The following is a 12,213-nucleotide window of genomic DNA, read 5'->3' as shown; positions in this document are numbered from 1 at the left end:
TGGCTTTTCTCACTTAGCATAATGCTTTTGAGATTCGTCCATGTTGTAGTATGTATCTTTTTATTGCTGAGTAATACTCCATTGTACAGCTATACAACATTTTATTTATCCATTCTTCAGCTGATGGATTCACTCAGCTATTTAATGTCTCCTTCTTAAATATGAATGGACAGCCAAGGATCTAAACATTTGAGAGAAACCTTTAATGTGAAAGACAAAGACCAAAACAAACATTAAAAAAAAAAGGAACTCAGAGGAAGAAGGTGCAATGCAGGAAGCAGAAGAAAACTTCACAAGTCTTTAACACCTTAACAGAAGATACTATAGCTATTAAACAAAAATAGAAAGCTATTTTAACAGCAAATACAGAGAAGACCAAAAAGCTCTTATAACTTAAAAATATGATAGAAATAATTACAAATTCAATTAAAAAATTGGAATATAAACTGGAAGAAATTTGCTAGAAGGTAAAAACAGACAGAAATGGAAAATAGGAGAGAAAATATTTTTTGAAGAAAATTAGAGAATTTAGGGAGTCCAATAAAAAAGTTATGAATTCTAGAAACAATAAGGAGGCTAGAAAATTTTCAAAGAAGTAATTTGAGTATAAGTCCCTGAACTGAAACTGATTGAATGGGTCTACTGAATTCTAATACAATGAATGACGAATGGCCCACACTCATGTATTATCATCATGAATTTCAAAAAATTAAGATAAAGATAAGACCTTCCAGAAAGAACAAGTCACATACTCAACACCAATGCTGAAAGCTAGAAGACAAGAAGTTCCGAAGGAAAATTATTTCTAATCTAAAATGCTATAGTCAACCAAACTATTGTTAAGAAAGGGAAATCAAATACCTTTTCAGACATACCGGGTGTCATAAATTAATTTCCTACGCTCCCTTTCTCAGGAAGCTACTATGAATGTACTCTATCAACTCAAGAAAGGAAAAGGACATAGAATTTAGAAAGCAGAGGATCTACTACAGAAAAGAGTTGAAAGGATTCCCAGGCTGATGGTAAATACAAGTTCCAGGATGAGAGGTGGGCAGCAGGCCGAGAGTGCAATCAGTCCAGACGGGAGCAGGGTGACAGAGTTCTGGGAGAGATGACTTCAAGGGAAAATGAAACGAATGATAAGTTACCTGATGCACATCCACACTAGACAAGAGGAGATCTACAGCTCTAGTAAAGAGTCTGGGGGTTGAAACAATTAAAAGGTATATAGAACACTAAGCAAACAAAAGACCAATTATTATTCCTGGGAAAATAAAAAGTATATATAAGAATAAAAAGTAATTGCAGTTTACTATGTGGCTCAGGTATAAATGATATCAATATACATACTGGATATTAACCTGATAAAGGCCGGGCGCGGTGGCTCACGCCTGTAATCCTAACACTCTGGGAGGTCGAGGCGGGAGGATTGCTCGAGGTCAGGAGTTCGAGACCAGCCTGAGCAAGAGCGAGACCCCGTCTCTACTAAAAAACAGAAAAAAATTAGCCAGGCATGGTGGCACATGCCTGTAGTCCCAGCTACTCGGAAGGCTGAGGCAGAAGGATCACTTGAGCCCAGGAGTTTGAGGTTGCTGTGAGCTAGGCTGACGCCATGGCACTCTAACCTGGCCAATAAGAGCGAGACTCTGTCTCCAAAAAAAAAAAAAAACCTGATAAAAATGATGATTTACCTATTTTGAGAAGATGGGGAAGGGAGTAAGTGTTCAGGGGTAGAGGAATTGCAAGAGTACTAAACCATATCTTCCACAGTAAGAAGTCAAAGATAGTATGTACAAATAAGAAAAAATAATGCATACATGTAACTTAGAAATATAATGGTAAATACCAGAAAGAAATGAAAGTGGATGCCTCCGAGAAGGAAGAGGAATTAGAATGGGGAGAGGTAATGCAGGGAACTACTTTTCTGTTCCTTAAAATAAGTCTTATAATGACACTATGTTTTTTAAAATTACGTGTTTGTATTCATGGAAAAAATTACATTTTCTGAAATGTCTGGCATATAGCAAATGCTCAAAAACATAAAGAAGACTTACTCTTTTATTTAAGTGGCATATACATTATTGTAGACCAATTATTTCAGTATCACCAGACAATGAGTCTATTTTAAGGCATCTCCACCCAATACTTATATCATATTTGAAGATTTGAATTTTAAAAACAATTATACTTCAGAATCAATGACTCCTCCATCCTTCAACTACCCTGATAAGAAGTACCTGGTCATCTGTAAGAGTCTCAGCATCCCAGTTGCTGCACCGAAGTAGAAGAGATTTGTCAAGGGGAAAGTTCAAAACAGTCTCAGCAAGTGATTTCAGGCTAAGTCCATTACAGAGCAAATTGTTTCTACAAGAAATAAACAAAATCATGTATCAAAAATAGGCAAAGGACATGAACGAGAAAATCAAAAAAGATAAATAAATGGCCAGTAAACTGATGACAGATACTCAATCTCACTAGACATCAAAGAAAATGATAGATAATTTATCTATCAGATTGCAAAGATTTTTCAAAACAATTATATCTAATATTGATGGAGCATGAATAATCAGGCAGTCTCATCTAAAATTTGTGAACTATACATTTTCATTATAACCCTTATGTAAAACAGTTTAATAATAAATAGCTATTAAAAATTTGAACATGGCCACTGACGTCTCTGCTTGGAGAAAAAAAATTTGAACATGAAAATTCTCTGATCCAGCAATTTGACTTCTAGGACTTTATCTTGAGAATATACATAAAAGGATCTTCAGTGCAACACTATTTATAATAAGAAAGAATTGTAAACAACCTAAATGCCCCTGGATAGTGTTTGTGTATGACTTTACAAATTTGAAAAAATGATAACGCTATTTTCATTGAGAAAGTTAAAGTACAATAACATCAACAATAATAACCTATTCTTTCTGCTCTTCAAACACTTTCTGATCAAAATTGATACAGCTTGTCCAAGTTCAAAAGCAAGTGAAAAAAGAAAAAAGTCGATGTAGTGTGGTAAAAAATTAATTTGTCCAAAGATTGGAGACTCCAAACAGATAAATTTGAAACATCAGTCTGCAAAAGCAGAGCTGACTTCTTGGTTACCAAGTAAGAGTCTAGAAATTGTACAGCAGGAAGCTTGGAGATGGAGGTTCATGTCACTATTACAACACACTCCACTCCCTCAGGTACTGTAGGAAGCAAAATCACTATAATCATGAAGAAAAAGAAGTCTTTCCTTATAAAACAAGCAGTAAATCAATGGATCTCATCACCCCCAAAAGGCAGCACAGACTAAAAAGTACAAAAGGTCTAGACTCAGTTAGGTAAAATATATAAGGTCTTGGTTCAAATAATAGAAATTAAGGACTTGGGCAGACATAAAACTTTTGTTTCAGTAAAAATTACAAAAGTAATGAATGTTTATTATTAAAAATTCAAACAGTAGAGGCTGGGCATGGTGGCTCACGCCTGTAATCCTAGCACTTTGGGAGGCTGAGGTGGGAGGATTGCTTGAGGTCAGGAGTTGGAGACTAGCCTGAGCAAGGGCGAGATCCCATCTCTACTAAAAATAGAAAAAAAATTAGCTGGGTCTGGTGGTGAATGCCTGTAGTCCCAGCTACTCAGGAGGCTGAGGCAGCAGGATAGCTTGAGCCCAGGAGTTTGAGGGTTCTATGAGCTAGCCCAATGCCACGGCACTCTAGCCCGGGCAACAGAACAAGACTCTCAGAGAAAGAAAAAATTCAAACAATAGAGACGTACAATGGGTGAAAAGGGAAAGTTATCCACACACTTACAACTTTCAGGAATAATGACTCTTAACAGTATGTGTGGCCCCTCCACACTTTTTCTATGCACAAATAAACAGATGGTTAGATGGAAAAGTAGATGTGGCTTTTTGGTATTCGTTTTTTGTTCTGTAACTTGCTCTATTCACTTAATGTACCATGGACTTCCTTCCATGGCATTAAGTATAAATGTTCTTATTTCATTCTTTTTAACAGCTGTGTAGTTTTCCAAGCATGGATATGTTAGGTAGATAGTGAGGGATTCCAGGTCTTCTAAGGACAAAAGTGGGTGATGTTGTCCCCATCTTGGTCTTGCCCCACCCTAATTCTCCATATGTGGGGAAGGAGGGAATACCCTACAAATCTGCCAATCAGAACTTGGTGTGCTAGCTGTAAAAAGAATGCAGAGGACTCTCTAGCCCACGGGCCAAGCAGCACAGATACCATAGAATCTGGAAGTCTAGAACCGGCATGTGTAGTTAGGACTCAGATCATGTGACTCCCAACTGTCCAGTCAAAGTGGTTCCATGGCGACATCTGAACTACAAGGGAGGTCCCTATCTGGGCACTATAAAATAAGATGCAGACCATAACCAACCCCCTCTCTGCACCCTTCCCTTTGGTCTCCCTTTGCTGAGACAATTGGTCCGGTCATCATCTGTGGCACATGTATCACGCTCTGTAAACCTATATCTGGCTCTTGCCATATAATCCTATCTTTCTCTCCTCAATAAACTTCATTTTCGTGCTGGCCTAACTTTGGCATGCCTGGTCATTCTTCGGCCATGTGCGTGCCAAAAACCAACATTTCAGACTAAAACCTGACAGGATAGTCCATATTTCTTGAAATCGTTAACCCCACTGAAGCACGGTATTTAATTTTCAGTTATTTAATTCCACTTAGATCATTAGTCATTTTTTAAAATGTCATATTTTAGAAAGTTTCACATCTCTTAAGGATGAATTTAAAACAAAATGCAAGCTTTGTCACTTCAGAGTTTCAACAGGAAAGATGCCAAAATCATGTACAACCTCCATAATAAATCACCTTTGCTTAACCTATTTAAAAAATTTAAAGAATATGAAGGAGACAACATTAACTCCCCCCAAAACCTTGCTCCTCTAAGTTGAAAGTTTCATCTGACTGACATTCAAGTCAGTTAAAAGTAACAGCTACTTACCATGGCAAACAGCAGGAGCGATGTTGTACTAATAGTGCTAATTATAATTCTAGCACTATAATGCCAAATTTGTTGAACTTTGATGTCAAAACTTTTTATTACTAAAATGTTCAACAATAAAACAAGAATAATTTTTAAAATTTCAACAAAATTTGATTTAAAAATGAAAGACCTAATAAAAGTCCCATTCTTATTTCCAGAGAAGTTCATGGTCAAAGTCTTATTTTAACACTTGGCCATTCTGCATTTAGCCAAACAGAATTCAATGAACCTTCAATTTCTATATATTCATAGAGATGACTGTAAATGCATAGAAAAAAGATCTGAAAGGACAAATCAATTGTATGATGATGGTGCTGAAGGTGACGGTGACAATGTGATAATGATGATGACAATAATAGTTAAGATTTACAAAGCACTCTTTATATGTCAAACACTATTTATAAGTTCTTTACGTAGTTTAACTGATTTAACATTCACACCAATTCTATGAGGTGGGAATAGTATTACAGACAAAGAAACTGAGGAATAGAGAGGCTTAGTATCCTGCCAAGGTCACACAGCTGGTAAGTGGCAGCGTTGGGACTCCTACCCACGCAGTCTGCTTCTGAATCAAGTTTTAGTCTCTATCTACACTGCCTCTAACAGCACAGAGTAGGCATTTCTGGAGAGGTGGTGTCAGAGGAAGGAGGGCCTGATGAAAGGCAGCTTTTGCTGTTAATAATCCAAACACTTTTTATAGAGTTTTAATTTTTGCAGCAATATTTTAATGTATTACTTGACGAAATTTATATTTCACTTATAAGAGCTTTATTTATATAAGCCAAATTAACAAACTAAAATTTCATTTTATACTAAAAAAATTATGATAAACACAGATTTTAGTCAGGTCTTCTCTTAGTTTACCAAATCCTCCAAACTTTTAGTGTCTGTGTCATTTGAGGCAGGTTGAGAGGCTGTTTCAGTCCATGTTATTATAAATGAGGACCTGTACATATACACAAAGAGGTAATTGTGACCACCCCCTCCCAAAAAAAACAAGTTGAAACAGAATTTCCATAAGAATAGAGTTCTAAGAGAAAGGGAAATCTCTTTTCTATCCAGACAAGGGCTAGATCTACCATGATTTCTGGCCTATAGCAGGATTTGCAAATGCAAATGCTTATCTGAGGAGTCAGGGTTCTGATGGGAGTGTGGGGACTCTGGCAAACTGAACAGAGCATGCTCATCTAAAGGGGCCAGCTGCTACCCAGCCAATTGCTGCCATCTATAATTATGGATTCAGTGTAGTCGGATCATCTACTTCTTCTAGAGAAGCCAGAAATACAGATTTTTACATTAAATCTTCTAGATTTAAAATAAAATTTTCTAAAAATATCATACAGGAAAAAAATAAAAACAAAAAACATCTGCAGCTCTAATTTAGCCAGTGAGGCCATCAGTTTATAACATATAGCTTACACAGACATTTTATTAATATCTCATCCAAAAAGACCAGTTCTAGGTAACTAAAGTTTTCTCAGAAATTGGAATGTCTCCTCACAAACTCAATATGCATCTCAGAAGCTTCTAGATATCTATAATTTCAAATGTTTCATTATGGATTCCCAGTAATTTATAAATCTTGCTAAAATAATTGCCCCACAGCTACAGGAATCCCAGCACTCATGCAAACCACACCTCTGCCGCAAGGCTAGGTATCGGAGGTCCAGGCATCCCCTAACAACGAGGCCATAATCCTGAAGGAGTTTGCTGGCATCTTCTGAACATCCCACTCCAACTTTTAAAATGGTGCCATCTGCTAAAATGTCCAATAACGTTCTTGGTAGTGTGTTTCCTCCACAGATCAGCTTGGGCAAGCGAACCAAGACACAAAGGCCACTTGGGGAGGCCATTTGTAGAAGTGACAGAGGACTGGCTTTGCCTTCCAAATTCACCTGCAACAGAGGAAGACAGGGCCACAGTTCACACTCTAGCACAGCAGCGAGCACAACATAAAATTGTGGCAAAAAAGTCTAAGAGGCACATCCTTAACTTCCCAAAGGGAGCATCTGACCAGATTTTGGTTTAAATCTATGGATGAGCCTATACTAACAAATGCAATAGACTTTGTGAAGCAGCAGCCTGAACAGAAGTTACTGAGGGCCAAACGCCAGGGCCTGAAATATGAGCAGTCCATAAATAGTGACACAGAGGAGCTCTGGAACACACACTGACAGAGTCATATGAAACATACTGATTTTTAAAGGTGAAGGAAAAAATGGCCAAGGAGTAGAGTGCCAAATGATAAACATACTCTTCATTATCCAGACTCTCTAATGTACATGCAGGTAACATGACTCAGTTTACCTTATCATGGTCTCAACATCCATTTTTTTTTTTTGAAGACAGGGTCTTGCTCTGTCATCCAGGCTGAAGTACAGTGGTGTGACAATAGCTCACTATAACCTCTATCTCCTGAGCTCAAGTCATCCTTCTGCCTCGGCCTCGCAAAGTACTAGGATTATAGGCATGAGCCACTGCACTTAGCTTAAAATCCAATTTTTTAAAAGTTAAGGTAGGAAACACAGGAATGTAAATAATGTACCTGCTGATACAATAAATTCTTGTAGCACAAAGTGCTTTCTCAGCATTTTCTAGTCACAAATGGTGTTCATAAAAGAAAAAATGTATATTAAGCATAAGTTAGGGCCTTTATATCTTAAGAGATAAAAATAACTGTATATATTAAATGATCTAGGTTTGAAGCTGGGCGTGGTGACTCGCACCTGTAATCCTAGCACACTGGCAGGCCGAGGCAGGAGGATCACTTTAGCTCAGGAGTTTGAGACCAGCCTGAGCAAGAGCAAGACCCCGTCTCTACGAAAAATAGAAAAATTAGCCAGGTGTCATGGCACGTGCCTGTAGTTCCAGCTACTCGGGAGGCTGAGGTGGGAGGATCACTTGAGCCCAGGAGTTCAAGGTTGCAGTGAGCTATGAAGATACCACTGCACTCTAGCTGGGGTGACAGAAAGAGACCCTGTCTCAAAAAAAAAAAAAAAAAACCTGCCACAGCCACCCCAACAACCTTCAACAAACCTTCAACAACCATCACCTTGATCAGTCAGCAGTCATCAATATCGAGACAAGACCCTCTACCAGCAAAAAGATTTCAACTCAATGAAGGCTCAGATGATCATTAGCATTTTTTAACAATAAGTTATTTTTTAATTAAATTATATACATTTTTTAGACATAATGCTATTGCACAGTTAATAGACTATAGTATAGCGTAAACATAACTTTTATATGCACTAGGAAATCAAAAAACTCACATGACTGGCTTTATTATAATATTCGCTTTATTCCAGTGTCCTGGAACCAAACCTGTAGTATCTCTGAGTTATATCTGTATTGTGCAATTAAATGATGATGCAAGCAAAACAGTATAGTGTACAGCACAGAGTAAACAATGTTTCAAATGTTAACTGTTACCTTTTTAAATCCTAATTTGAGTAATAATTCCCACTTTTTTTGTTTGTTTTTCCATTTCTGGGATAAGAATTCCCATTAAATACACCTCCTTAACTATCTTCTCCATGGCATCCTTATAAAAATGCTATTAGAAATATTAATAGTGGCTAATATTTAAGGAGCATTTACTATCTGTTAAAAAACTGTGTTGAAGCCTTCACAGGGGTAATCTATTTGAATTCTTAGAAAAGCCACAGGAGGTAGGTACCATTACATCCTATTACAAACAAGTAAACCGAAACTCAGGTTAAGTAGCTTGTCCGAGTTCACAGAATGATAAATGGTGAAAATGGAATTCATATAGGTCTGACTCCAGAATCCATGACTGGAAGCACTTCCCTATCCTGAGAAGAGAAGCCACTTCTCCTGCTAAAATCTACTTAAGAGCAAGTAGAGAACAAGCTAATTCTCCTTTAATCTTATTCTCTACTTGACCATCCAAGGCCCCTAGTCGGAAAAGCAGAAGAGATTTTTCAAAAATTTTTGCTTTTTAACTTACCCACTCACAATCGATTCCAAGTACTGGAAAATCTTCTAATTCACTTCTAAGCAAGGGTTCGATTTGATCCCACTCTGCCTCCTGAGACACGGTCACCACTTTCGCTTTGAGGATCCTTTCCTCCCAGGAGGCCCTAAGGGCACTGGAGTGCAGCTGGTCCTCTTCCGGAGGGGGCAGCTCTCTACTGCTTGGCACTTTCTGCTGTTGCTGCTGGGTCACATGGCTCCGTTTACTCCTTCGGCGCTGGATGCCTTTCCAGAGCACAAAACCCCCCACAGCCACACCCAAAAGGGTGGTCACTGTCAAAGCCACTTTCTGTCTAGACATCTTCTTCAACTTTTCTACTATTTAGGAAAGCAAATCACTAATCCCACAATCTGCAAAACAAATGGCAAAAATATGTTTATATGAGGAATATAAATCTATTTGTAAACAAGTTTTCCCCTAAAAAGTGTACCACTTATAATCTCTGTGCCCACAAACTAAAATAACTGCTATAAATTTCCACATGAAACAGCAATATTTTAATTTTTTCCTTTTTGTACTCTCTGTACTCCATCTTTATCACCAACCTCACTCCAGAAAACCTCCTGCCCTCTGGCAGTTTCCCAGGGCTCTCTTAATGATATAAAATTATATCAATCAAAACAAGTGAGACTCTCACTTCCAATTGCTGATTACTGAATTAATTTTTTAGCTAATGGATATTCTTCAAAGTGTTTGTATTTTAAGCCTTTAATCACTTAACAGTTGAATGAAAGCTTTTGCTTCTCAATTAAAAAAAAGATCTAGGGCCGGGTGCGGTGGCTCACGCCTGTAATCCTAGCTCTCTGGGAGGCTGAGGCGGGCGGATTGTTTGAGCTCAGGAGTTCGAAACCAGCCTGAGCAAGAGCGAGATCCCGTCTCTACTAAAAATAGAAAGAAATTAATCGGTCAACTAAAAATATATAGAAAAAATTAGCGGGGCATGGTGGCGCATGCCTGTAGTCCCAGCTACTCGGCAGGCTGAGGCAGAAGGATTGCTTGAGCCCAGGAGTTTGAGGTTGCTGTGAGCTAGGCTGATGCCACGGCACTCACTCTAGCCCGGGCAAAAGAGTGAGACTCTGAATAAAAAAAAAAAAAAAAAAGATCTGAATCATCAGTAAGTTGGTGGGCAGATATTTTTTATTTTTCGGGAAGGTGTGAGCAGCAGGTGAATGGAAACAGGCTTCAATAAACACTTTTCTATTGCTCCAGAAGTCTCAGTGGTTCTCCACAGAAACTGATTCAGTTATCACAGGGTAAGGAAGAGCAGTACAAAAGGGAAAGGAATAGAAAAGAAAAAGGAAAAGGTAGAACTTAGATATCCAAGACGCCCAGAAGGAGGTTGCAAAGTGAATGTCCACAGGGTTAGCAGGTTAATGTAAATAAATGAAACAAGCCACAAAATAGTCCCTTTTCCATTTTTCTTATAACATGTGGCTTTCTCCATGTATATTTTGCTTTCCCCTTTTGAGAGATAAATGAGTACACAGAACTATTTCTATACGATTAAAATAATAATAATAAAGGGTACAACAATAAATGATGAGTGGCCTTTAGCCTCAAGGACAGGGAGAAAACATGGGGCAACAACCATTCAGCACAAGCTTGATAGATCCTGTGCAGGAAGAAGGCCCAGGGTGGTTAGATACTTTGCTTAGTTGAGAGAAGTCAGGTATCTGAATTGTATATGAAATGTCACCATTTTTAAATGTTACCTATACATTTACATTTTTGTTTTGCTTTTGTTTTTGTTTTTGTTTTTTGTTTTTTGTTTTTGAGACAGAGTCTCACTCTATTGCCGGACAAGAGTGCCATGGCGTCAGCCTCACTCACAGCAACCTCAAACTCCTGGGCTCAAGCAATCCTCCTGTCTCAGCCTCCTAAGTAGCTGGGACTACAGGCATGCACCACCATGCCTGGCTAATTTTTTCTATATATTTTTAGCTGTTCAGCTAATTTCTTTCTATTTTTTTAGTTGAGACGGGGTCTCACTCTTGCTGAAGCTGGTTTCGAACTCCTGAGCTCAAGCAATCCTCCCACCTCGGCCTCCCAGAGTGCTAGGATTACAGGCGTGAGCCACCGCGCCTGGCTTTGTTTTTGTTTTTGAGACAAGATCTCGTTATGTTGCCCAGGCTGGTCACTAATTTACAGTTTTTAAAAATATTGGACCAGCCAAACAAAAACATTCTGGGCATTGGGCTACCCATGTGTGGACTCTGGCCTAAAATCTAAGCTGCCCAAAGACAGAGCAATCTGCTGAACCCTCCCTACACTCCTCTATAGCTGAAAGTTTCCCACTGAATGTATACTTTCTAATCACTTTTTTAAAAAGGTTCAACAACACATTTTAAAAAATAATTTCATAGGTACAACAACCTTGGAGTATAATCATGACTACAGAGAAATTCTGCTATTAGAGAAGAAAAATAGAATCACAAAAACTATTACAATAGTAATAAGAAATGGTATATAATAGCTACACTATTTTTAAAATATTTATTTTAGGCCAGATGCGGTGGCTCACGCCTGTAATCCTAGCACTCTGGGAAGCTGAGGCGGGAGGATCGCTTGAGCTCAGGAGTTCAAGACCAGCTTGAGCAAGAGGGAGACCCCGCCTCTTTTTTTAATAATTAAAATTTTAAAAAACATAAAATATTTACTTTATTCCAAAAACAATGCTAAGAACATCATACGTATTTTTTCCAGTTCTTTTATTGAAGAGGAAACTGAGGCTTGATGAGATTAAATAACTTGTGTAGAGAGACTTCTGGTTAAAATAATCTGAGAAGACATAAAAATCCTTCCCTTTCCACTCTAAACAATACAAGTGCTGGAGAAAACATTAAAAAGAAAAATTTAAGCTCAAAAAAGAAAGAGAGGCCAGGCATGGTGGCTCACGCCTGTAATGCTAGCACTCTGAGCGGCCGAGGTGGGAGGATCGCTTGAGCTCAGGAGTTTGAGATCAGCCTGAGCAAGAACAAGACCCCGTCTCTATTAAAAATAGAAAAAAAAAAAAAAATTAGCCAGTCAACTAAAAATAGAAACAAAAAATTAGCCAGGTGTGGTGGCTCGGCCTGTAGTCCCAGCTACTTGGGAGGCTGAGGCAGGAGGATCACTTGAGCCCAGGAGTTTGAGGTTGCTGTGAGCTAGGCTGACACTATGGCACTCACTCTAGCCTGGGCAACAAAGTGAGACTCTATCTCAAAAA

The 12,213-nt window shown here is 38.3% G+C and overlaps 1 protein-coding gene across 1 annotated transcript in view; it reads right to left on the bottom strand.

The window, feature by feature from the left end:
* The window catches only part of EXD2 (exonuclease 3'-5' domain containing 2), a 24,124-nt gene that overhangs the window by 8,383 nt on the left and 3,528 nt on the right, over positions 1-12,213 (bottom strand). The window contains exons 2-4 of the mRNA XM_012656283.1: positions 8,982-9,358; positions 6,650-6,906; positions 2,238-2,364 (exon numbers count right to left, since the gene is read on the bottom strand). Of these exons, the coding sequence (XP_012511737.1) occupies positions 2,238-2,364; positions 6,650-6,906; positions 8,982-9,308 (711 nt within the window). The 5' untranslated portion in view covers positions 9,309-9,358. The remainder of the gene's footprint in view (positions 1-2,237; positions 2,365-6,649; positions 6,907-8,981; positions 9,359-12,213) is intronic.

Source organism: Propithecus coquereli, unplaced genomic scaffold, assembly GCF_000956105.1.
Source record: "Propithecus coquereli isolate 6110/MARCELLA unplaced genomic scaffold, Pcoq_1.0 Scaffold5, whole genome shotgun sequence".
NCBI lineage: Eukaryota > Metazoa > Chordata > Mammalia > Primates > Indriidae > Propithecus > Propithecus coquereli.
The sequence above is the reverse complement of the archived record's forward strand: the minus strand, read 5'-3'. Positions and strand labels throughout refer to the sequence as shown.